General features: G+C 35.8%; 4 protein-coding genes across 4 annotated transcripts; 3 read left to right on the top strand and 1 right to left on the bottom strand.

Annotated features, from left to right (window-relative positions):
- Positions 1 to 5,056: 5,056 nt before the first annotated feature.
- LOC18437866 (BAHD acyltransferase DCR) lies at positions 5,057 to 7,837 on the top strand. The gene has a single exon (XM_006848065.4). It carries the CDS (start codon positions 6,064 to 6,066, stop codon positions 7,747 to 7,749), a length of 1,686 nt encoding a protein of 561 aa, XP_006848128.2. The 5' UTR covers positions 5,057 to 6,063; the 3' UTR covers positions 7,750 to 7,837.
- A 2,992-nt stretch (positions 7,838 to 10,829) lies between these two features.
- On the top strand, positions 10,830 to 14,891 carry JOSL (JOSEPHIN-like protein). Its single transcript, XM_011626428.3, has 2 exons — positions 10,830 to 11,053; positions 13,243 to 14,891. The coding sequence occupies exons 1-2, from the start codon at positions 10,976 to 10,978 to the stop codon at positions 13,705 to 13,707; spliced, it is 543 nt and encodes a 180-aa protein (XP_011624730.2). The 5' UTR covers positions 10,830 to 10,975; the 3' UTR covers positions 13,708 to 14,891.
- Positions 14,140 to 14,891, top strand: LOC105420927 (Fasciclin-like arabinogalactan family protein). The gene has a single exon (XM_011626429.3). It carries the CDS (start codon positions 14,140 to 14,142, stop codon positions 14,767 to 14,769), a length of 630 nt encoding a protein of 209 aa, XP_011624731.2. The 3' UTR covers positions 14,770 to 14,891.
- Positions 14,892 to 15,181: 290 nt separating this feature from the next.
- Positions 15,182 to 22,834, bottom strand: SQD2 (sulfoquinovosyldiacylglycerol 2). Its single transcript, XM_088873235.1, has 13 exons — positions 22,460 to 22,834; positions 22,147 to 22,213; positions 21,600 to 21,670; positions 19,987 to 20,104; positions 19,706 to 19,779; positions 19,509 to 19,564; positions 19,327 to 19,410; positions 19,089 to 19,176; positions 18,831 to 18,908; positions 17,509 to 17,565; positions 16,247 to 16,494; positions 15,500 to 15,743; positions 15,182 to 15,403 (listed from the first exon to the last, which is right to left on the bottom strand). The coding sequence occupies exons 1-13, from the start codon at positions 22,828 to 22,830 to the stop codon at positions 15,364 to 15,366; spliced, it is 1,596 nt and encodes a 531-aa protein (XP_088729361.1). The 5' UTR covers positions 22,831 to 22,834; the 3' UTR covers positions 15,182 to 15,363.
- Positions 22,835 to 26,970: the final 4,136 nt, after the last annotated feature.

Genomic DNA, 26,970 nt, shown 5'->3' with positions numbered 1-26,970 from the left:
TTTGGACAGTCCAATCCTCTATTAAAATTGAGCAAAAAATATAAAAAAAAATATTTCCAATAAAATAAAATAACCAAAATACCCTTTAAAGTTTCAAGCTTATTTTGGTCATTATATTTTATCGAAAATTTATTTTTCATATTTTTTATAAGTACGTCCCAATGAGAAGTTGACACGTACCAAATTTCATATTTATATAATTTGTATTAAAAAAACTAAAAAAAAAATACCCTGAGACATCGAATCTATGATCAAACGGTGAGTGGCTCTCTTGATCAAAATTGGATGATTGGATGGTAGGGGAAGCATATATCTTCTATACTGTAGACTGTAGGGGAAGTATAGAAACCTTTCCCTTATACATATTACATGATGGACCCGGTTTTTATACAACCAAGCCCGCATATATAGAAATGCGGGCCTAATAATAAATGTATTTTTGATATCGATTTTTTGAGTTAATTTTTAAAGATATGTAATCTCTAATACGAAGATCGTGAATATGAAAAAATAAGTAAATTTTAAAAACAAGAAATAATCATCCTAGTAAAAAAAACATTTGGACCGTTAATTTTTATTGTTTTTAGATGGAACACGTACTTGCATCCATCTTTAAGATGGATGCTTTACACTTTTTTGACCGCATATAGCTATGTGGTCCAGCCTGCATGAGACAATTTTTCATACATGATACATACCAAACAGTGAACAAAATAATATTATTCAGACTCTATTAAGTCTATGTAAAATAGTTATTTGATGACAAAATTAATTGTCATCCAAACACGCCCTTCTGTTAGATGAATTTATAAAGCTAACTTCCAAAGCCCACCAGAACACCAGATCGGGCAAGAGATAAAGGGTGATTGTCTATAAATCCAATTGTTCTGCAGAATTTTGAGCTTCAAAAATGGGGTAGAAATGACAAATCTATTAAGACATAAAATGGGGGGGTTACAAAGGTGGTGCAGGTGCCACAACATCATGTCTAGATTTAAATTCTCAACTATATGAAATTCCCAGAAATATTTTTTTTAGGGGGAAATGGGGGTTGGGGTTGGGATGGGGCCCATAGAGTTTCCAAAGCCTATATTGGTTTTTCCGGTAGGATTCCAATGAGATAATTTTCCTTTATTATCAGGGCTTTCCATTTTTTGGCTTCTCATGTTTTAGCATTGTCCAAAATTTGAACAAAAGCCAAAAATATAAATGAATTCACGTGGAAGAGTGGGTAAAAACAAAATGAATATGAAAAAGGACAAATTCATGAGACAACTCTAATTTTGATTTGTACACAGTAAGTACCAGAACAATGTAAACAAATTCTAATAAATGCGAAAATGGGACTTGGGTCGTGGTGGTAGTACCTCCCATACCTCAATCATACGCCTGTATTTCCTAGTATATTACCCAAAAACAAATTCTAATAAATGCGGAAAAAGAACTCGGGTCGTGGTGGTAGTACCTCCTATACCTCAATCATACGCATGTATTTCCTATTATATTACCCAAAAACAAATTCTAATAAAGGCATAAGCTACTTTCAGAATCAATTTAATTGTTTTTTAATCCATCGAGTAAAAATAGATTTACCGATGATAGTTTTAGATAGGAAAAACCGCATGCCAATGAAAATGACTAAGTATATTATACTCTTTGGGGAACATAGTGTACATCTACTCCCTAGATAAGGAGACCTACCTGGGAGGGTTTTTTTCAATCTGTAATTTTGAGAACCGTCTTAAAATAACTAGAAGATTTTTTTCAAAAAAGTTGAATTTTGAGCGACAAGATGCTTAATTTTGAGACATTATTTTTTCAAGTGCATAAAAAATTACAAATTAGATATATTTTTTATTGAAGTTATTATGTGATTGAAGAGGTTACATCTCAAAATTTGAAGTCCTGAAATTTCTCCGACAAAGTACATAAATGATATACTCTAGTGGGAAATTATAATTTTTTGGCAATAAATATTTCATATGAGTACCTACAAGAAGAAAAAATAAATTTCACAAGAGTATACGTGTCGCTTTTTTTTTTTGAAAGGGTATTGGTGAGATTTTAATTAACATTGAGAAGTTTCGCATTAGTTTCCAGCAAAAAAACGTGAAGCCAAAGTGTGATGTGCAATTTGTACGTTGGACACGTTCCAAGGACGTTTAACACGTGTGTCTGAGTTAGGAAACATCAAAGAAATTGGGAGTAATTTGGCTTTATGAATTTTTTATATATATTTCATCTCTTTAATTACGTTTTCAACCTAGTTTCATTGGCTCCATCGATCGTGTCTTTTTTCTAAGTCTATTCTCTCTTTCAATTAATGTGACTTTTCTCTCGTTACCTTTTATTCTCTTGGACAAGCTTTCTATGCTTCCCCTATTACATAAAATTTATATAGTTCTCCTTATCCAAGCGTCCATTCTGAATGGAGGGCAGAGATTGCCCCAATCACAATGTCACGTCTCTACTCTATTTTATTTTTAATTTTTTTTATAAATTATTTTGACACCAAATTTTGGATGTCAAATCGTCTATTAAACACGCTCCAGCGAAAAATATAAAACAAATATTTTCAATAAAATAAAATGATCACAATACCCCTTAAATTTTTAAAAGGTAGTTTGGTCATTATATTTTATTAAAAAAATATTTTTAATATTTTTTATAGGTGCACCGCAATGAGAAGATGACACGTACCAAATTTCATATGCATACAATTTGTATAACAAAAACTAAAAATGAAATATTTTGAGACGTCGGATTTAAGATCAAACGATGAGTAACTCTCTTGATCAAAATTGGACAGCTAGATAGTAAGGGAAGCATAGATCTTCTATGTTGTAGGGGAAGTATAGAAACATTTCCCTACTCTCTTTGCCAAGTGTTCCTCTAGGTGTTTTACACTGTTCCTCTGAGTGTTTTACAATGCTCGAAAAATCGAACCGGCCAAGGGCCGGGTCTGACTAACCAATAAACTACTGGATTCAAACGACATAACTGGGCAGGTCTCAGTCTAAAATACGTTTTAAAAAATAAAAAATATATATTTAAAGATTGCTTAAACAAAGCAAATCGAAATAAAGTTGTAAATAGTAAAAAAAAAAAATTTAAAATTAAAAAAAATTAAAATTTGATTTGCTGCCATAGGTATTTTTGAAATTTTTATAAAATAAAAAAAATATAAATAGATATTCATAACCAAAACACTTTCTAATTTTATCAAAATGATAAAAATTAGGGATCGCATACAACGACACCATTTACCTTTAATACAATGAGGTTAAAATTACCTATAAACTATATGACGTGAAATCTAATAGCTTGGATGCATCACAAAGTTCGATAAAAAAAATTTTGAACTTTGAGCTTAATCAATAAAATAAATACAGCCACCCAGTTTCACATCAAATAGCCAAGATTAATTGTGACCACTTTTTACAAAAAATAAATGATCTTATTATATATTTTTTCTAAAAAGATAGTAAAAAACACATTACAATTAAATCCCTTACTTTTTTGGACCCGTGGAGTTTGGGAACACTAGTGTTTTACTCTTTGATTATATGTCATTTCGCTCTCTATTTTTCTCTCTCTAAATTTATTATGACTCTGTTTGTGTTCTTTTTCCTTCTTTAAATTCGTCTCTCGGTACATTTCTCTCACTTTTCTACCTCTCTCTATAGGGAAAGCTTTCTATGTTCTTCCTACAACATAGAAGTTCCATGTTCCCCTTATCCAACCGTCCATTTTTTATGGAGGGCTAAGATTGCCCTAATCACAATGTCACGTCTCTACACTGCTTTATTTTTAAATTTTTTATTTTTTTTTATAAACTGTTTTGACACCAAAAATTGGACTTCCATTTTTATATTAAACTCGCACTAACAACAAATATAAAAAAAATATTTCTAATAAAATAAAATGACCAAAATACCCCCGAAAGATTCAAGGGGTATTTTGGTCATTAGTTTTTATCGAAAATTTATTGTTAATATTTTTTATAGGTGCGCCCCAATGAGAAGATGACGCATGTCAAATTTCATATTAAAAAAAATTATATTAAAAAAACTAAAAATAAAATACTTTGAGACATCAGATCTAAAATCAAACGCTGAGTGACACTCTTGATAAAAAAAATAAACAGGTGGATGGTAGGCCGAACATAAAACTTCTATGTTGCAGGGACCATAGAAAGCTTTCCCCTCTCTATAAAGTCGCAAAGCCAAATCTCTTTAAAGTTACATCATGCTAATGTACGATCTCTCTACTCAATAACTATCAAACAAATTATCAAACAAGTAATCCATAACTGAATTATAACAAGATTTGCAAATTAAAAATAGCCTCTGCGAAAAAGTTATCGCATTCCAACAAATTCAACTTTCATGCACAAAATCTGCCCATTTTAGGATTCAATTCCTCTTCCATGTTTGAAGAGAGAGAGAGAGAGAGAGAGAGTGTGCGTGTTATGTCTTAATGGCAATTCCCTTAATTAATCTCTCTCTCTCTCGATTTAATAACACAGCTCATTCTCATCGAGTGATTTCTCTCTCTAGATTTTATTAAGCATGGCTGTATATGATGCTCCCTCAGGAGTATATACTGTATGTTTACTCCCTCAGAAAAAACGCCATTTTAGGAGGATTTTTTTATTAAAGATTTTGGAGATCACTTAAAATTTTCACTAGATGATTATATTTAAAAAGAAAAAGAATTAAAATTTTGAGTTTTCTAATACGTAGATCTTCCCCTTTAAAAATTGGAATTTCCATTCAATTTTAAGACGTTATTTTTTTTTTCAAGTCTATAAAAAATGAAATTTGGAAATTCTTTTATCGAATAAAGCAATCGTTGAAGAGGTTATATCCACAATCCACAAAGTTTGATTCCTAAAAAGATCCCTAGGTCGGATATTTTTGGAAGAAATAAATGGACGATTTGCTCCGTCGGGATCATGGAATCTTTTGGCTTAGGACATAGTAACACAGCTCAGGTATGGGTGACTGTATGCATATTTTAGACGTGAACCTGATCCACCGCCTTTTTCACCGCGGTTCTGACAAGCACAGTCTGTTTTGTTTAGAAAACATGACTTTCTCTCTCTACAAATATATATCGTACACTCTGAACCTCACTTTCTCTCTCTAAAAATGTTCATCTTACTCTCTCTCTCTCTCTACTAGCGGGGCATCCCCCCTTCTATAAATACGCGTCTGTCCATGCACCGGCCACACACTGACTGACTGACTCACTCTCTCTCTAGAATCATAACCCTCTCTCTCTCTCTCTAGAATCATAACCCCCTTTCTCTCTCTAGGATCATAACCTCCATCACCACCAACCACCACTGAAGTGCATGCACCGAAACTCCCTTTCATGACATTGCGCACACTCTCTCACTAAAACTTCCCTCTATATATACACCACCTTACCCTCATTTCGTCACAAGAACCCCTTCTGGAATCTGTTTAAATTTAGTGCGATCCATTGCCTGAATTTGGCTCAAGTTGCTTCTGCCTGACCTGCATTTAGCTATATTCTTGCAAACTCCCCACTTTTCCTGTTTTCCTGCCACCCAATTCGAGTTTTTCTCTCTCTGTGTTTCTCTCTTTACTTCATCCAAACCACCATTTTTGCTATTTTCCTCGCACACCATTACTAGGCTATTTTCCTCACACACCATTACAAGTTTCTCTCTCCTCTGTATTTGTCTCTCTAACTGTAAATTGTTGCTCTTTTTTTTGCTCTCGCCATTTCACACTCTTAGGTTACACACACTCTCTATATAGGTTCTCTGTATTTCACTATCAACCACCACTTTTTGCTATTTTCGGGCACCCCACTGTCCTTTTCTTTCTCTCTAGAACTCTCATCCCCTTTTTCAAACCATCTGATCACCCAACTTTATTTGATTTTAATGGAAATTTTAGGCTTCTCTGGTTCATAATCCATAGCTTTTTCCACCAAAACAAACTCCCCCATTGTTTCACCAATCCACCCCCTTGCCGGATTCTGGCTCCGGAAATCTCCTGGTTCGAAATTTCGGCCAATTCTCCAGCAATGGACACGCCTCCCTCTGTTTCTATAGTCTCAAGGACCACAGTTTTCCCTGATGAGCCCTCGGATTTCAGGAGAATCAAGCTCACAGTCTCCGACTTACCCATGCTCTCTCTCCACTACATCCAAAAGGGCCTGCTCTTTTCCAGGCCGAAAGCGTCAGAATCAGGCGATTTCTTCGCCGGATTCCGGCAGAGCCTCTCCAAGGCCCTCAACCAGTTTCCAATGCTCGCTGGTCGCATGACTACCGACACAAACGGTCATGTCTTCGTGGTCTGCAATGGCGAAGGTGCGGATCTCACCCATGCCAAACTCGATGGATTTTCGATTTCCGGCGTCCTTTCTCCTGAATATACCCCGGAAATTGTACGAGAATTCTTTGCTATGGATGGAGTGGGGAGCTACTCAGGCCATTTCATGCCATTATTGGCGGTTCAGATCACTGAGCTCGATGATGGGGTTTTCATTGGGTGCTCAGTCAATCATGCGGTGGTGGATGGGACCTCCTATTGGGAGTTTTTTAATGCTTGGGCGGCCATTCATTGCCAGAAAAAGGAGGTTTCCCGGCGAGCTATGCCCGAGATTGGCCGGAAATTCGTGAAGGACTCCATGGCTGTGCTCAAGTTTCAGGACGGTGGGCCACCTCCTCCGCCAATATTGGGTCCTTCTCAGCTTTGTGAGAGGATCATCGGGTTCAGCAGAGAGGCTGTTCTCGAGCTCAAAACCATGGCAAATCGCCTGAACCAGAGGGAAACGCCGCCAAATTTGGCAGAGATTATGGGAAAAGAGTGCAATGACAAGAAGCTCAAGAGAAGTGGTGGCGCTGCAAATTTTGGCATCGATGATGGCTATGGCAATGAGAACGTGTTCAATATGGCGGCTCCACCAAATGCACCTGAGCTGCCAAATTTCGTGGAGTTCTCCAGGAAGAAGAACAAGGACGAGAGGCTAAATAATCATCGAAAAGACCCCGCCATCACCAATTTCTGCAATGGCGAGGCGATTGGCAAAGCGACACACGACAATTGGCTCAAGTTCAGGATCAGAAATGGGGTGGTGCCGCCAAATTTAGCAGCAATTCGGCCGCCTTTAGCATCTCCTCCAAATTTGTCAGCTCGAAAAGATGAGATATCCTCGTTCCAAGCCTTATGTGGCTTGCTGTGGGTCTCGGTGACCCGAGCTCGGCGGATGGAGCCCGGGGCCCTGACCATGTTCAGGATGGCAGTTAATTGCAGGCACAGAATGCGCCCACCCGTGGCTCCCGACTACTTCGGCAATGGCATCCAGAGCATGCCCACCCAAGCCAAAGCTCGTGACGTGACCGGCCTCAGCCTGGGCTGGTGCGCCGCCCTCCTGCACAAGGGAGTTGGCGCCTACGACAACGACACGATACGCCGCTGCATCGAGGCATGGGAGAGGGAGCCCAAGTGCTTCCCGCTTGGCGACTCGAATGGTGCCACAATCACAATGGGCAGCTCGCCGAGGTTTCCGATGTACGGGCCAGACTTCGGATGGGGCCCACCACTGTGCGTGAGGAGTGGGAGGGCCAACAAATTTGATGGCAAGATCTCTGCATTTCCTGGGAAAGAAGGGCCTGGTTCGGTGGACTTAGAGGTTTGTTTGAAGCCTGAGACCATGGCTAGGCTTGTTAATGACCCTGAGTTCATGAGATTTGTTACTGTAGGTTAATTTGTATTGGCTTGTGCTCTTTAATGGAAAATTGTGGTTTTTTCCTCGGTTTTTTAATGGAAATGTGGCTAAAAATTTGTGGGGTTAAGGACTCAGTTTAATCTCTGATTTTGTTTGTCCGGACCGGTTTTTTGCCGGTTCACTTATTTCGCACTTATTTTTTCGTCGGTTCACTATTTTTTTTGTACGGCAAATCGGTGACCTGGACCAATGATTCCTCGATTTGAACTGGTTTTTGCGTTGCTCAATCCTAATCAGCAATCCGATTTTTAAATCAGAGATCATGGAACTGGTTCTTATCTCTAAGCTTGGTTTTGGGTAGATGATGTGAAATTCAGATAGCGTTTGGTTGAAGGTGGAATTGGGGGCTCAAGAGCAAGGAACCGGTTTTTCTCGATTGTAGTACGGGTTTCATTATTGGGCCAGTTTGGTGTGGTAAGAGAATCGGTTTTCTTCAATAGGGGAACAGTTGGTTGGTTGGTTTGGCTTGCAGTAATAATCCCTATATACTTCTTTGCGCCAATAATTATGATTGCCCTATGTAATCACAATAAGGTGGGCCTATTGATTTTGCGGGATGATTGCATTTTTGGTGTCGAAAATTTTATAATGACCTAAAAACCTATTTTCAGCTTTAATTATAAAATTTTAAAGTTCAAAAAATAATGATGTTCCAACCCATCTATAAATACTTGAAAATAGATGGCCCTGATAATATGTTACACAATAAATTATTTTTAGTATTTAAAATCCCTTTTTCTTTCATATACATAAATCTCAAAGTTGAGAAGATCAATTAGAAATAATCTAGAGTGGAAAGAACCTTATTCGATGGATTTTCGTCCCGACATCTATAGTATAAGATTACACTATGCTTTTTTTCATAATGACTTCCTAGTAAATTATAACAACAAAGGAGTTTATAGGAATAAATATATACAACGTCGTGATATCTACCGGCTATTCTCTTCGATGGAGACTTGGAGGTGCGTCTTATTTGGATTGTTTAAAGTTGCAACATTATAGAAATTGCACCCTTGAAGTAATTATATAGGATATGCAGGTAATTTTCTCTAAACAAAAATGGAAAGAAAAAAAAAGCTATTGGTGTTTTTTTTTTTTTTTTTTTTTTTTTTAAAGAAAGTTCAAAGATATTATTAATCTAGAATGAGATTACAGTATCCAAAATATCGGCTTCAGAGAGGGTAGAACTTCCTTTGACCAAAGAATAAGCTAGCACATTAGCCTCCTTATACACATGAATAAAAAATACAGAAAATGAAGATGCGAGATCTAAAATCTGAAACAACAAATATTTCAACTCCCAAATAAACTTCTGATCCCCTTTGCACCATTTCAGAACATCGAGAGAATTCCATTCAATAATGTAAGAGGTCCCTAAATTCCTCTCCACCAGAGAATGAAAGTTAAAAAAAAGAGCAAAGATCTCTACATAATTCGCAGTTTGCACCACAAGTAGCCCGGTATAGGAGAAGATCACATTACCCATCCAATCTCAAAGAACCTCTCTAAAACCAACAAGACCCGGGTTACCCAATGAGCTACCATCAAAATTAAGCTTATAAACTTTCAAAGGTGAGACCATCCATATGCCTTTGGACCTACACTTTTCGAAACTCAAATAGAAAAGGTTAATTAGATTACTTTTTACATCTACTTCAAAAATGTTATATCTATAACTCATAACATAGAGGTACAACAAGATGAAATGCAAGACTTTCTCCAAAATTTTTCTAACGGACAAAACTATTGGTGTTTAATGATGGGGTAACAGCAATAAGAAATGGTCAAATGATTTAAGCGCATGCGTTCGAATTTTTTAATCAGCTTAGGTCATTTGGACCTATATGCAACTAATGATGGATCATCGCATAAAAAAAATGTGAAGACATGGATGGTCACATAAAAAATGGTGGGTTCCCTTAGTAAGTCACGTAATTAGTGCTCGTGCAGGAGCATAATGCATTCCTTAAAAACCTGCCTTCCATTTAGGGGATTTAAACTTGGATTTAACCATCTAAAAATTGGATGGTTATATTCAACCTCAAGACAATATTTTTCAAGTGCATGGAGAATACAATTAGTAAATTGTTTTTATTGAGGTTGAGCCCTAAATCTAGATCTAGGTGGGATTTATTCCAAAGGAGTAAATGGATATTCTACTCCGGTAAGAGTAGACTATCTTTTGACAGCACAAGGCTCCTTTGGGAGCATAGTTTACTTCTAGTTCCTCAATCAAGAGATCTACATGAAACGATTTTTCTATCTGAAATTTTGAGAACTATTTAAAAATCGACTATTTAAAAATAAATAAATAAATAAAACTTGAGTTTTTTTAATACTCATGTCTCACCATTTAAAAATTAGATGTTCTTTATTCAATCTCGAGACATCATTTTTTCCAAGTGCACTAGAGAGTACAATTAGGAAATTGATTTTATTAAGGTTAATTTACGAGCTGAATAGGCTACGTCTCAAGTTTAAAATCCTAAAATCAAGTATAAGTAGAGTTTAAATCGAGGGAGTAAATGGACATTGTACTCCTGCATGAGTAAATTAACTTTGGATTAAATACTTCATCTCAGGCACATTTGGATAAATTTCTCTTTTTCAATTAAAAATTTGGAGCGTTTATTGTACTTTTGGGCCACTAGGGGCAGATGGGTAAAAATCGCAGGTCCATATTGCAATTTCACTCAATAAGAGGTATTTCCGTCAAATTTTTAAATTTAAATCTAGATTTCAGTACTTCAGTATACTACTACAAAACCAGATTTGTTCCCCTTAGGGTTTCTATCCCTGACTCTGTAAATCCGCTGAGGAAATTAGGGTTTTTTTAAGGGGGAACTATTGATTCTGCAATGATTTCAAATTTATATAGAAGAAGAAATCAAGTTTCTTTGAGGAGATTTGCTGATTCGTTCTGGGTTTTTTTATGGTGAGCTTTGATCTGCTTAGGTTTCAGTGTGAATTGTGCAGATTGGAAGAGATTTTCTGGTTCTTTCTATTGTTTTTATCTGGAACTGTTGATTGTGCATAGGCTTCCGTGTTATTTCTGAAGAAGGAAATTAAGGTCTGAATTCTACAGAGAAGTAAGATACCGATGTATTAAATCCACATAGAGCAAGGAATTTAGGGATTATTCTTAGTGATCTTCTGATTGTATCTAGAGTTTGGTTATGGGCGTCTTCTGATTCCTTAAGTGATGGAAAACAAGGAAATCTACCATGAAAAGCAAAGATTACAGTTTTGCCTCCTCCACGCCCTCAATAATCTTCTTCAGGTCTGCAACTTTCTATGTTTTCGATCCTTTTTTATGTTCTAAATTGCCTGAGTTTGAATGTCTCTGAAAATCCATAAACTCTGCATGTTTCAATTAAGCAAATGTTGAGCTTTTCTATGGATGCTAAGATTCTTCTCTGAGTGTTTTTTTCTCTTATCTGTTCAATTGTTATCCGTTTGGAAGTTTTAATGGCTTTCTTCTTTCCTGAAAATGTTAAAAGAAGAACTGGTTATTCTCTCTATTAACTCAACTTCTATATTTCTTTTTGCCTGAATCAAACCAGCTTTAATCTTGTTTATTTCTTTTATATGGTATTGTATAATATTTGTCTTTTTTCTCTTTCTTGTTTATTTGGGATCAGTTTGAAAGGAGAACCTTAGATTCATAAATGCAATAATAAGTTCCAAAAACCCTCCCTTTTACATAGAACCTTATTTGAGTTGGGAAAAATTCACTTCTGGAAAACGATAGTCTTTTATATTGGATTCTTTACCTTTTCCATGTTAATGTTTTGCCTCTCTTTTTAATTTTACTCTTTTATCTTTGACTATTGATGCCCTGGTAACATAATCCATGCTCCACTCATCCAGTATACATGACAATTCATCTTGTAAGGCTTTGAATTTTTATTGAATATTTCCATCATTATAATTGTCCGGACTCGAGAGTTTGCAGGAATTAGTTCGTTGAAATTCTAGTTGAATTTCAATGAGTCACTCTAATTCACTTAACGCTATAATTTTGATAGTTTCTATGACAACATCCTGCTCTCCGTACCAATTGTACATTGGAATACCAATTACACGTTTGGTTTTTGGTAATGGCATTGAAATGTCATTGCTGTGTAAATACTGTCCATGTATGAGATATGCGATTTTGCAGCTCGTTTACAAAATGTGCAGTCAAAGTTGGGCAAATCAAACAAATTTGCAGGGAAAGAATTTGATTGCATTTTCTCAGTAACATCAATAAAACCCATCCCGAAAGCCATATATGGACTCCTTGACCTCCCTTTTCCTATTGTAGCATGCCCTTGAGCAGTGTTACATGGACTCTGATACGGGTGTCAAGGTCCAGCACGTACTCCAATTGTCCAATTTGTTATCCAAAAACTGTAATATGACCCAACACGTCCTGTGGATCAATTTCCCAAATGCAAAATTATATGCTTTAAGGTGGTATAAATGAATATTATAGTTTCTTTTATTCTTGAGATGTACAATGCTTGTTTTAGCAGTAGATCCAACCTTTTTTCCTTCTAAAGAAAAAAAGTTCAATCTTGCCCAGGCCTATTTTTTTTCTATGCAAAGTATACACATGTCCAAGTGTCGATACATGTAAGCATGCATCACCAGCCTATGGGCAACATGTTAACACCGCCCTTGAAATTATTTGCATTATATTGTTATTGGGTTGATTAAGCGTTTAGAAATTTGTAATGAACATTCAAACCACTTGGTTGTGTCTGTGTTTCTTACTCATCAATAACCTTCCAAGGCTTTTGCTTATCAGTATTTTTATCCTTTTGTGAAAGGGGAAAGTTTATATAGAGCCAAGGCTCTAAACAATCAAATTTGAGCCTACCTCAAAAATTTCACTAGAAGAGGTTGTTTTAATGCCCAAATATCCTAAAATTGATCATCTGGACATCAAGATGCATGGAAATGAGAAAAAACTGGATTTCAAGTTTTGGAAATAGTGTATTTTGTAATGCATTTTCGGACCGTCAATTTTCAACATTTTCAAGTTTTAATAGATCTATCGATCTACACTATTTTGAAGCTTTGAACTTTATAAATAAAGATGAAAATATATTTTAAGACTATCACAAATATTTTCAATATTGAAACTACATTTCTCAGCACTATTTGCAGGTAGGCTCTAATTTGATTGTTTATAGCCTAGGCTCTGTACAAACCGCACCCTTTGTGAAAAGCTTGTGATATTTGTATTTTCTTATTAAAAATTAGTGACTATAGAGTAAATCAGGTGGAATTTAGTTCATCCTTTCTTTTTTTTTGAAACTTGGATATCATCTTAAGGTATTCTAGTCGCCATATGCCTTATTTTGGCTGTCCTTTTGTTCACTATTTGGCCAATTCTTTTGGGAAGTCATTGTGTACTGGTTGTTCTACTTTGTCTTGCTCAAGAAACGGACTGTTCTTCTCTAACTTTGCTATATAGTTCAGGGAAAGGACTCATTCACAAGGTCAGATTTGGATGACATTGCCAACAAACTGGATCTTATCGACCCAAACAAGGAAGGCCAGAGTCCCCTTTCTCTGATTTGGAAATCCCACCATAATTCCCTCACAGGAAACTACGACATAAATGTCCTAATTTCAGCACTTGAGGGAAGAGGAAAGAGAGTAGTATGGCATGACCTGAGAAAGGGTGCCTCTTCAATTGATCTTTCTCTCTCTAACATTTCTCTTATTGGGGTTCTGCTCAATGTCCCTGTGAGGAAACTGGGCGGTCTTTGGAGGAGTCGACACTGGGTTGCTTTGAGAATGATAGATGGGATTTGGTACAATTTGGACAGTGATCTCAAGGCGCCAAACTCCTTTGAAAATGTGGATGAAGTGGTGACATTCTTGGATGCAATCCTTAGTCAAGGTGGACAGATTTTAACCATCTTGGAGGGCAATCATTAGTTTTATCTTTTTAGATAGTTAACAGTGATAGTGAGGCAATACAAATACTTTGCAATAGGTGTAAAAGTGTGAACAAACAGAGGCATCACCAAGAAGAGAGTGTAGGCCTCAAAGGAAGAAGCCATAGAAGCGGATACAAAAGTAGGAAATGGGATACAGGAGGGTTAAAGAAGTGGAACGGGATAGAAGAGATAAGAGTGATCAGGGGAACACTGTGGAGGGAAAAGGGAATTGGTGATCAAAGCCAACTGAATCAGTGTGTGTGTGAGAGAGAGAGAGAGAGAAGGGGGGGGGGGGGCACCAATCTGTGGCTCAACTGACACAGTGTTTGGCTCTGCCAAACGAGAAGACACTGGGTTTAAGAGAACCAACATTCTTCAATACAGTTCTACGGCATTTTCCTTGACTATATGCCTAGATAGAATTCTGGTTATGGACATCTCTGGCAATTCAGCAGTGCCTCCAACCTCATCTGCAAGATGCTGGTTTAGAAAGAGTCTTATCACACGACGTGCTATATTCCTCTGTTTTATATGGGTACTGTTCATGATCTTTCTTTCAGTTTTCAAGCTACCTGAGGCCTCCGAAAATGGAGACCCACTTTCACTGGGAATTCTAAACCTTCACAAAAGGTTTCAGGATTATCATTTTGGGGTGATTGGAGAGATAATGCTCAGCATGCTCAATGAAGACCTGCCCTTTACATTGTTCTTGCCCTCTGAAGCCGCTTTTGAGCGGCTTCTGAAAATTAACGTTAATGGAACCTCTGTGTATAATAAGGAGAACAATACCGATGTGATACTTTCGCGGGTATTGGGTTTCAGCGTTATACCGATAAAATTAAGGTCGGAAGACGTTCCTTCGACAAGAGAGATCAGTTTTGATTCCTTAGCTGGCTTTGAGTTGAATATAATGAGGCTTCCTGAGAAGGTTTTAAGTGTTGATAATGTGAGATCAGAGCGGGTTGATATGAGAAGAGGCGAGATTATTGTGCATGTTATGGACGGGGTGATAATGGATGCAGAGTTCGAGCAGTCGATGAAGGATGATTATGAAGTTTGAGAGTAGAGGATAGATTTCACATTGTTCAGTTTGATGCTTGTAAACATTGAACTCTTTGAAGTTTTAGAATGTAAAAGTCTTGATATTTGTAACCATTATTTTTTAGAGATTTTAGGGGTGAATGTAGTGTATTGTGGTTGCTCTCCTCTCTTTCTCTCCCCTTCCAACCCCTTTTTGGATTGAAACCCAGCATTGTCGCTAAATGGGAAATCAAGAAACTTTCTTCTTGTCAAATAAGGATATGGATACCCAAGTGCCTCTGATCCAATTACCATCTCTCTCTCTCTCTCTCTCTCTCTCTCTCTCTCTCTCAGAAAACTAATTCAGTTTCTCTGGCACATGAATCTCTCTCTCTAGCCAGCCAATCAGCAACTCTCTCCCTCTCTCCAAGTCAGAAATATGTGCCCAATGGTTGAGAACATAACAGAACTCTTTACAAAAAAAAATCCCCAACTACAGCAATCTCGCATCAATTCCACAAATCAAGTATAACATTGCTCACAAAGCAATCATGCCTCACACCACCTGAACACCCAACAAAATTACCCTGCAACCCTTGGCAAAAACCTCCCAAAAACATCGATTTCCGGCCAATCATCGTCGGAATTTATGACCCCAACAATTAGCTCCTGGCCTGTAACAACCATAACCCATGACTATATTGATTTTTTATACATTAAACTTCCACTTCACCTCCAATTTCCTGCAGAAAAACTTCCCAGAATCTTACCCATAATTAATTTCAGGTGACCGGAAAAACCTTCTCATTATCCAATGTATAGGCTTAAGCAATTCAGCTCTCTTCTTTCTCCAAAACCAAATGGCTGCATTGTATTGTTCGTTCCTTATGTTCCTTGTAGCAGCCCTCCAATCGTGTTTCTCCATCTCTTCTCGGGCAGCAGAACCCACCATCTTTCGTAGCTCTTCGGAGCCGAGAAGTCTTTGGACTTTGCTAAGGCAGTCTTCTATGTCACCTGCAAGGTTCAAAAACCAGTCATGACAGAGCATATCAGGAAACGACCTTTACCGTTAACAAAATGGTATAGCTGTCATGATGGGCACGAATGGTTAGCTGTTTACGGTGCATCTAGAGCACGATTCCAATCACTGGAATACCCAAAAAAGTAATTAAAAAAAATGTAATGCATGTTATTTTAAAGTAACATATATAACGGATTACAATTGGAAATATTGTCATTATAAATGACATAACTGGTGTCATTTCTGAAAAAATGAAATAACAACCATTGTATCTGATAACACTCCCATTTCCAACTTCCAAAACTAACAATATGCCAATAACACTGTTACATAACGGGTGTTACATTAAAAGAAAGAAACTGCCCACTACTGTTCATAACGGGCAATTTCAGTAGCATCCCCAGTAGCAGTTTGCCTGTTACAGTTACACAGCGTAACAGGTGGGAACAGTTTCCATTATAGCCATATTTTTCACAATTTTTTAAACCTTTGTTACCTGGTGTATAGAGGAAGCCTATCTTTCCGTCCAAGTCGGGGGGGATGATATCGGGAATACCCCCGGCACGAGCTGCGACAACTGGGACTCCAGAGGACATGGCCTCAAGGACAACAAGGCCGAGGGTCTCGGACTCTGAGGGCATTATGAAGAGGTCACCGCTCGCGTAGGCCTGAGAGAGTTCCTCACCTGACAGCATCCCTGTGAAGACGACAGGCATGCCTGAGAACATGGTTTCCAGCTCCCCCCTGCCTAGACAGCACCACAAGGGATATGAGAGAGAGAGAGAGAGAGAGAGAGAGAGAGATCAGAATCAGCCAGGAAGGAAGATATGACGGTCCTTTCAGGGCTTCTCTCTGGTATCCATTTTCTATATTTAACCTCAGAAAATTTCCGGGGTAAATTTGGTAAGGTGTATATCAGAATAGGTACACCAGCATACTAAAACAATTATGCATATAGTATATCATATAGTATAATGCCAGTGATCTTGACCATCCTTAGTCAATAATGAACAGTTATATGAGTCCTACTTGCTTGAACAATCCTTTAAGTGGAGGAATAGCTCATTTCAACTGCCTAGTATTTTTATGGATGGTTGTCATTATACATATTCTTCGATTTTGCATACTACATATAGTATATTCCCACTCTAGAGATTTTCAAATTGTAAATTTTGTAAGAAACTCAGAATAGTTTCATGAAGCATACTGAAACATACACAAAAAAAGACAAATTGCACCAGAAAAAGGCAATTATTTAAACGAAAAAGTTTATATAGAGCCTCGGCTCTAAACAATCAAATTGGAGCCCACCTCAAAAATTTCACTAGAAGAGCTTGTTTTGATATCCAAATATCCTCAAATTGATCATCTCGACATCAAGATGCATGGACATGAGAAAAAAATGGATTTCAAGTTTTGGAAATAGTGCATCTTGTAACGCATTTTTGGACCGTCAATGTTCAAGATTTTCAAGTTTTCATCGATCTACTCGATCTACACTATTTTTTAAACATTAAATTTTATAATTATATATAAACATATATTTTAAGGCTATCACAAAGATTTCCAGTATTGAAACCACATTTCTTGACACTATTTAAAGGTGTACTTTACTTTGATTGTTTAGGGCCTCGGCTCTATACAAACCACACCCTTATTTAAAACCTTAAACTTTTGACTATGTAGGAAATAACGAAGTTGCTCATGAAAAAAAGTAAATAAATAAATAAACAAGAACGTTAGATGCAAGTGTGTTACCTGTAAGGACCATCTCCTACAAAAGCAATCCGTGCCTCCGGTAGCCTGTCCATGAGGCTGCATCAAGAAGATTAAGTATTTTTATGAGCCAAATAACTGTTGGAGGTAAAATGAGAATTCCACCTCTCTCTCTCTCTCTCTCTCTCTCTCTCTCTATATATATATATATATATATATATATATATATATATATATATATATATATATATATATATATATATATATATATATATATATATATATATATAGAAGATGCTAGGATGAGCCCACTAGCTTACAGGAAAAAATGAGCCCAACTGTCCAGATTGAATCTGGGCGATCTGACGATTACGGATGTCCAGTAGTGTTTGAATTTTAATTTTTCTTTCTACAAATCCAAATCACTTGAAATTTGGAGCGTGTGTAAATAAAAAATAGGTGAATCTTTGAAAAAATATCAAAAAAATATTTTACATGAAATAAATTGACCAAAATACCCCCGAAAAGTTTCGGGGGTATTTTGATCAATTTATTTTTTGAGAATTATTTTTTTTATATTTTTATTAGGTATGGCTTAATAAGAAGAACACACGTCAAAAATTTTAAGTGATTTGGATTTGTAGAAAAAAATTAAAATTCAAACACTACTAGACATCCGTGTTCGTCAGATCAGTCCAGATTCAATCTGGGCCATTGGGCTTATACTATTTCATGAGCTAGTGGGCTCACCCAAGCTTTTTCATATATATATATATTATGAAACAATATCCAAAAACCATGTTAGAGCCATTTGTTTGACCCCAATTTTAAAATATAAACTCTTTTTATTGTACTGAACTATCATAAAATTTGAAAATACATCTTAGAAAGTGTTTTTTTTAGATGCTTAGATCTTGGCATCAAAAGAATTTTATTCCTTTTTAAATTGATAGCTTTATTATCATAAGATTAACAATGTTGAAAAAAGAAAATTTGATTTTGAATTCGTAAAGCCTAGATCTTCAAATTTACCAAATGGATGGTCTAGATTCATTGTCGGAAGGAACTCCTTTTGACCATATCTAAGGGGCAAGAATTTTATTTTTTTGGATTTAGGGTGAAGAGAATGTTTGCCGGATCATATGAATGCTGCACACATGATTTTCTAGAAGTGTGGTTTCATTATATTACAATGAGATGGTGATGTTAAATCATTCCCCAATAAGAGAGAGTGTGAGAGAGATTCATTTGAAAAATATCCAAATGTAGATATCAAACTTTATTATGGCAAATGATCGGAATGTTGATACAGAACTTCACATGGCAATCATTTGATAAGTATAAAGGGATAGAGAGAGTATCACCTTTTAAGAAAATCCAAGCTCTTCTCGACTCCCAAGCGGCCGACATGAATGATCAGAGGTTTTTCTGGTTCTCCCTTGCTGAGAAGAAACATAAAAACTATGTTCAAAGTTTTCGATTTACAGATACAACCAAAAGACAAATCTCAGATTTTTTTAATGAACTGTCAGCAAAATTTATTCAAATATATTTTAACAAATAACATAGCCAACACTAATAATAAGAAATGGAAAAGAAAAACAAAGACTCATCTGCCTTACGTTAATTGGATTCGCATCTCCTCATTCCTATAACGAGGATGAAAGCTCTCAGAATCCACCCCCTTGTTCCAGAGCCGTATCTTATGGGCTGTGTAACCCCAAAAAAGAAGAATTATATGAAGTCATCATCTTTCTCTCTCTTCTTTTTTTCCTAAATATTCTTATTTCCAAGAACCTCTCTCTCATTCTTTTATTACATGTTTGGCACATAAAAAGTCAAAATAAAGAGAGTACACACCAGCAGTGACTCTAGCACCTTGAAGATCCTTGGCAATGGCAGCAGAAGGAACCAACGTCAGATCTGCTGCTCTGTGTAGAAACTCTACACAGAAAATGACAGTTAAAAAATAACTCATCCCAAAAATAAAAAATAATCACCACATTCACATAGAAGGAGAATATGGTGAGAAGATGACATACTTATTATCAGCCACATTGGCTTGACAAGCCAGCTGAATGTATATCTTGGGATATATCTGCATAATAATCAACAGTGATAGAATAAGCAATAATACAAACAATTTATTAAAAATATTGCCATATCCGTCATTAACACAAAAAACACACACACACACACACACACATATAGAGGTATGGGAAAGAAGAGACTGACTCACATTGGAACATGGGTGTGATATGACATGACGAGGGGCACACACAGTAGTTTTGCAATTACTAGGGCACCAAATACCTGAAAAGAAACGATCATGCATTATGCGTACATGTATGTATGTGCCATCTATGTAAGCATGCCCTAATGCATGTATGCATGCAGATTAAAAAATTCCAGAAAGGAAAAAGCATATGTATCTTGCATGTCCATAAATTATCTACATATGTGTATGCGTGCATATATAGATATGTGTGTGTGTATTAAGATTTAAGAGGATGAAGTTACCATTACTCCTGGTGATGATGCATGTATTATGTCAGGCTTGAATTTTGCAACCTCTGAAATAATTCTAGGGCTCAAAGCCAGAGAAAGTGGCACCTTCTGATACCATGGGCAGGGAAAGCTGCACATAATCCAAGTATTATGAGATATTTAGTCAACAATGCTTTTTCATAAACAACTGAGAATATAATGGATGATTTCATATCGATTTCATTCATCAGAGATCATCATTAATTCTGTATAAAATATCTTACAGATACTTGATTTATTGAAGTTAGAAAAGCTTGCTATTAAGTATCTGTTATCTGTGGCATTTCAAACAGAAAAACAAAGTTATCAGTTATTTGTGGCCCTACTTAAAGCCGCAAAAACAAACATATTTTCAGGTAAATCATTTAAGAATGCTCCACTGGTGCTGCGAGGCAGTCAAAGAAAACAAGTTAAACTTCAGATGAGCTCATTCTTGGTATTTGAGTAGAGGACAGGGGTCCATATTGGTGCCACGGAACCATAATGCTTCTCTTTTGCTCGAAGGTCGCAAAAATCTTGTTACACTTTATGTATGTGTTCCAGATGCCCACAGTAATTGTAGATCAACTTGGGAAAAAGTAAACGGTGTTTTTGTTAATAAGGAAAACGATCGGTAACTAGAGTTCGAGATTTTGAGAGACGACAAGGAGGTCATGGGAGGGTCATTGGGGCATGTATGAATGCAGTGAAAGGGTGGTTTTGGGAATAGGCCTATGAGTCAGTTGTCTAGTTTTTCTATACCAAGCACCAAAGCTAGAGAAGCAGATTCATTGTATATTAGTGAAGGCATTTGCTCCAGAGCTAAGGTTTGCATGAATAAGCCCGTAATAGAGAACTTGATCCTAAAATCCAAAGACTTCAGAGCAAGTAACTTCAGATAAATGGACTTTATCCAACAGAAGGCATTTTAGGGACAAGTTTATACATGACAATTGCAATTTAGTGATTCAACCAGGGTCAAAGAAATAACCCTCTTAACCAGCAAGGGTTCCAAGCCCAAGTCAATAGAGGCTTTCAGAGACTTGGCCGAGTCCAAACAAAAAAAATTAAATATATTTGGTTCCGGGCTCGGCAGGGTGCCAAGCACAAGTACAGGACTCTCCCAAGTTTTCCAACACTAGGCAAAGTTTTCTCTAAAACTCTGTCCAAACCTCTAAAAGTTAAGATTGACCAAGACTAAGTAGGTAATAGAAGAGGTAGCAGTTCAGAGGCTAGCAATGTTTTAGGGCTATTCGAGATAAGCAACTAGTCAGGGTCTTACATAGGAGTGACAATTGAAACATGCTTCATATTTATCTATTATGCATGATACTTTATACCAAATGAATTTTCCATCTAACAAGGATTTTTTTTTTTCTATTGAATAATCATTGAAAATAACCACCATGGTCACAAAATCATAATCATCATTATTCATGATAAGATGTGACAAAGTTCTACGTTGGCTGCCTAAGTAACGCAACCCACCTCCTTTACCATGCTTGGGACGGGGTAAAAAAAAGTTTAAAGTCCTCGCCCTTATTAGACTGCCATGGTCATAAAATCATATCTTATAAAAAATCAGGGTAAAAGTTTGGACAAGATACCTCCATGAACCTATCAGTTTGGCACCATAGAACTCTTGAGGTACTCCTTCATGAGTGGTCACAACAATAACCTACAACGAATATTCAACTCTTTGTCACATAGCCATGGACACCTATCAGTATATGACATGATATGAATGTCAAAAACACCAATATCAAAATTGGCCATTTTGACATGAGACATCCGTATTCTATTAAAACAAAGGGGGAGGATATTAGCTAAAATTACGTACTTCCGTAGTGAGATTTCAAGAAGAAATGCTAAGAACAAGTGTCCAGGTTTGTAAAGTTTCAAACACAGGCATAATGCCATTGGTGTGTTGACTTCACAAAAAACCATAAAAACGCATGTGCATATTACATAACATCAAATATAAGAAACCCACATCCTTTATGCAAAAAAAATTGTACAACAAAAATTAGACTTCGAAATGTGAATTTCACAATGAGAGCCCAAAAATAAAATTAAAACATGATTCAAACTCTTAGATAGCAATGCTAATAATACACGAAGAAAACACGTATTGCTCAATAAGAGAAAGATTACCTCATCCCCCATTTCTCTAAGATACTTGATAAAATTTTGGAATCGGTTTTTGTATCCCGAGACATAACTGCATAGAGGAAGTGATAAAAGGAAGACTCAATCTGAATAGTTAATTCAACAAGAGATAGATTTCAAGGAACAAGTTCACAAAACAAAAGAATCAAAACAGCAAACAATTTCTCTGCACTAACACAGACACTAGGATCCAATTCAAATACTTGTCAAAGAAAACAGACTTTCAATTCCACTACACTGAATCCAAATTCATTATCAATGACATGTAAACCGGAGAGAGAGAGAGAGAGATGCATACGCAAAAGGCGAAGGCTCGACAAAGAGAGCTATTCTTCGGGGCTTCGACTCCACCTCCAACAAAGACTCTTCTTCCAAAACAGGAGGCCCTTCCTCCTTTACTTCCTCTACTTCCTCTACTTCCCCCATCTCTCTCCTCTTCCCAAAGACCGCACCTCGTCTCTCTCTAGAACTGCAAAACCCAACACCTTTTCCCTCTCTAGAACTACAAAAACCAACTCCTTTTCTCACTCTAAAGCCATAAAGACCAACTTCCAAAAGCTTCTGTGAATTGTGACAAGACCTTCTCAGACATGGCGAAAAACCCAACAAAATTCTGGGTGCCAAAGGATTGGGCACACAAACTGGATTTATAGAAAGAGAATTGCTCATGTTTGTTTCACTATAGCATGCTTGCTAGACTTGTTAAGTAAGAGAAAGACCCAGCAAGAATCTGGGTTCTAAACAATTGGAGCATAAAAATGGATATTCCTAAAGAGAGAAAGAATCAGATGGGGCATATACCGATTCCTTGAGAATAATTAGCACGGAAAATCATTAGAAGCTTGATTGAAGAGAGAGAGAAAATGAGAGGTTGAGTTGCAGAAGAAAGAAAGATGTGGGGTCAAGACTCAAGCATCTGGACTTATATAAGGTGGTGGGAGGGCCTCTCTTTAGAGAGAGAGAGTAGAGAAAAAACCCCGTGTTTAGAGAGAGAGACGAGAGCGATGAGGATAACGAATACCTGTCTATCATTGTTTGCTGGTGGCCGTTACGAAAGGGACAAACTTTATATATAGTAGCAACCATAAAAATGTAGAATTACAGTTGCACCTCAAAAATTGAAAAATGTTGTTGTTGTTTTAATTTTAGAAAAACCTTATAATTAATCATCCCCATCTCGACATGTATAGGTATAAAAAAAAAAAAAAAAAAAAAATGAGTCCCATAAATAATGTATATTATAATATATTATCTAAATCGTCCATTTTCAAGATTTTTATATATTTATATATTTATTTGATTTTAACTGTTTTTAAATTTTAAAATTTTATATTTAGATATAAAAATAGATTTTTAAATAATCTTAAAAAAAAAATTAATACCAAAATTAGATGCTATAATAAAATTTGAAGGTACACCTTAATTGGATGGTTTAAGGTTACAACCTTCTAACAACCGAAAATGCCATTAACTTTTACATATAATATTTTATTCACCAACTTAAAGTTCAAAAATAAAAATTTCAAAGTTTGTGACACATACGTTTGATAGTTATAAGTAATCGTGACATGCAATCCCATATCAAAAAGATAATATTTTTTCTTTTTTTTCTATTCTTGATCTTTCCAAATTGTGAAAGGCCAAAAGTTATTATACTCCAGCTGGAATATACTCTCTGTTTACTCCCTCAGGTAAACCCCATTTAGGATTAATTTAGGACCCTGAATATTTGTATGTAACCTATTCGTCATTGGATTAACCTCTAGAAGAAAAATTTCCTAATTGTACCTTCTATGTACTTGAAAAAAAACAATGTCTTAAGATTAAATAAAGACCATACAATTTTAAAGGGTGAGATATAAGTGTTAAGATACTAGACATTTATTTACTTTTTAAATAATAATATAATGATTCTCATAGGATCCCCAAAATTTCAGATAGAAAAAAAACAAAAAAAATTGCCCAAGGAGATCTCTTGGCTGAGGGAGTAGATGTATATATTGCTCCTACAGTAGCATTATGGATAGTCTTAAAGATAACATGTAATTAGTAACATTCTCTTCCAAAAATTTGAAGAGAGTGCCATCTTATACCAAATCTCACAGGAAAAGGTGGTTCAAGTTATGTAAATCAATCATCAAGAGCTTGAGAAAAATTATGATTTAAACCCTGAAAGTGATTACCTTTAATATATTTTTCAAACCTTTTATTTCAAATGCTCACACTATCGCTAGATCTGCAATTATTTTATGGCTTCACATTTCATAATTAAAGGCAAATTTTGATTTTTCAGGCTATCACAAGGGTTTTCAAGACTGCAGCCGCATTTTTCAAGCGGTTATGCTTTGCAACTTTACTAAATATTATAAAGCCAAATTCCTAAAAACCCACTCTTTATTTATTGCAAAACTTTTGTCGGTCCAGGGTTAAAAAACCTTCAAATCGATCGTCTCAACCTTAAAAAAAATAAATAAAGATTTCAAGCTTTAAAAAGAATATCTATTGTAGCACATTATCCAAACCATCCATTTTCAAAAGTTCACATAACTATGAGATCTATACCATTTTTCAATCTATAAATTTTATAATCCACAATTGAAATAGATTTGAAATCCATCATAAATAGCACATTATCTAAACCATCCATTTTCAAAAGTTCACATAACTATGAGATCTATACCATTTTTCAATCTATAAATTTTATAATCCAGGATTGAAATAGATTTTAAATCCATCATAGGAGTTTTCCATGCCTGATATGTTTTCGGACAAGGTCTAGTGGTGAGGCTTTACCTTTCTCCATAATGCCTAAGCCTTATAGAAACCACATCCTTATTTATTGTCACCTGGGAGGCCTTATAGAAACTAAATACTTATTTATTATCTTTTGTCTTTTCATTTATTGTTGTGTTGATTATCTTCTTTCCATTGCAAACCAAGGGGACCGAGACAGGAAGAGGTAGGAGTAAGGTTTGGTTTGGTTAAGGATGGTTGGATGGCTCCAAGGGTTATCTCATTTCTCATTGAAGAATAAGGTTTTATCAAGAAGAAAAAAGCCTTATAACATATATTTTTATAGAGAAATTAATGTAAATATATAATTATTATTATTATCATCATTATCATTATCATCAGCATCAGCATCATTATTATTATTATGGTATTAAAAAATTAAGCAATTTTTAAAATTTATACGCAATGGTTTTCTCTATGTTTTCTTTTTTCCAAAATTTCCTTGATTTGGAACTCCAAATTCGAAACCAGCTCGTTTTTGTCTCGTGCTTGGTTCTCAAATTAAAACCCAAGTTTCAAACCTTTTTGTGTCAAGATTGCAGTCGGGAATTGGAGTTCTGAATAGTGTTTTCCTTTACTTTTTATGAATTTGGGCGTTCTGAACTTCCACTCCCAAAACGCTTTTTCATAAAAAAGAAAAAAGGCAAGCCAGTTAGTTCGGAACTTCAAACTCTGAACCAGCTAAAAAATGCATTGTAGGATGCCAAAAGTGGAGGACCTTGCTGTTGTGATGCTTAGAAATGGTCATGAGCCTCATAAATCCATGTATGATGAGATGGTAAGGACCTATCATTGAGAATGACATTTTCGCTATGGCTCTTGCTTCTTTTACATGAAATGGTAGAGAAGGCATTAGAAAATAAATCTCCAGGGTTGCTAAGCTACAATCAAAGAATTGGAGAATGGGAGGGCATATATGGATTATAGAAAGGTCCAAAGTATTATGCAATATTAATTGGAAATGAGTGGCTTATAGTTTTTATGAGAATATGGCTTTTAATAGAGCAGAATGATGGATCATGATAGATGTAGTCGACCTTTAATTAATTGGAAAAAAGTTACGATCATGATGATGAATTGGAACTGAGTCAGATATTGGTGGAGAAGTTGGATTTTGGTTTGACCTTGTTTGATTTGAAATTAGAGGCATAGCAAAGAAACCGGTAATGAATCATAGTTAGTTTTTGTAGTTCAGTGGCTCTTAAATTACATGGCATTTGTGTTTAGGGACTCAACCTAGTCTGAGCCGAGTACTTGGGGTAAAATTTCGTGATAAAACAAAAAATATCAAAAAAATCATATAAATAAGGAAAAAGTTTACATAAAGGTGAGGCTCTAAACAATCAAATTAAGGCGCTATAAATCAATTTTTCTAAATTTGTGTCTTATATATTTTTCCATTTTATTTGGACTTTTAATTTTGTTTTCAATGTATTTTCATTTTTTCTATTTTTATTTTTTAACAACCTTTTTTTATTATTCTTTTAAGGGCATTTTTGCCCATGCGCTATTTGGCCTAGTCCACTCGATCTCACCCAAGTTACTCGGCTACAATTGGGCCTAAGTCCCGAGCCCGAGCCAAGTTTTTTAATCTTTTTACATGGTATAAAAGCATTGTAATTGATAGCACATCAAATTTCTATTATTTGTTTATGTTGGAAATATCCACACGCATTTGCGTGTGTGATGGTTTTCTTTGTTTATTATTATATTATTTTTTTTCCTTTTTGTAGTAAGGGAAGGTAATGATCTTCTCTTAATAAAAAGAAAATTATCTGTATTGTAGAGATATATGCCAAAATAGAAGCTTGCAATCAACTATGCACCTTAATATGAAAGGATTGGGGTTTCTATGGGTCAGTCGACTCATACCGTGCATATGCGGGCTCCGTTTAAACCTATCTTAAAAATAGATTTTTATTTTAAAATTTTACGGATTCATGATCTATGTTAAGATGATCATGAATATGAAAAAAAAATAAATTTTTTAATATTCAAAAGAGTAATGATCCTATA

Source organism: Amborella trichopoda, chromosome 8 (genome assembly GCF_054954075.1).
Source record: "Amborella trichopoda isolate Santa Cruz 75 chromosome 8, AtrichopodaSantaCruz75HAP2 v2.0, whole genome shotgun sequence".
In the NCBI taxonomy this organism is placed as follows: Eukaryota; Viridiplantae; Streptophyta; class Magnoliopsida; order Amborellales; family Amborellaceae; genus Amborella; species Amborella trichopoda.
This window is presented reverse-complemented; position numbering and strand designations above follow the sequence as displayed.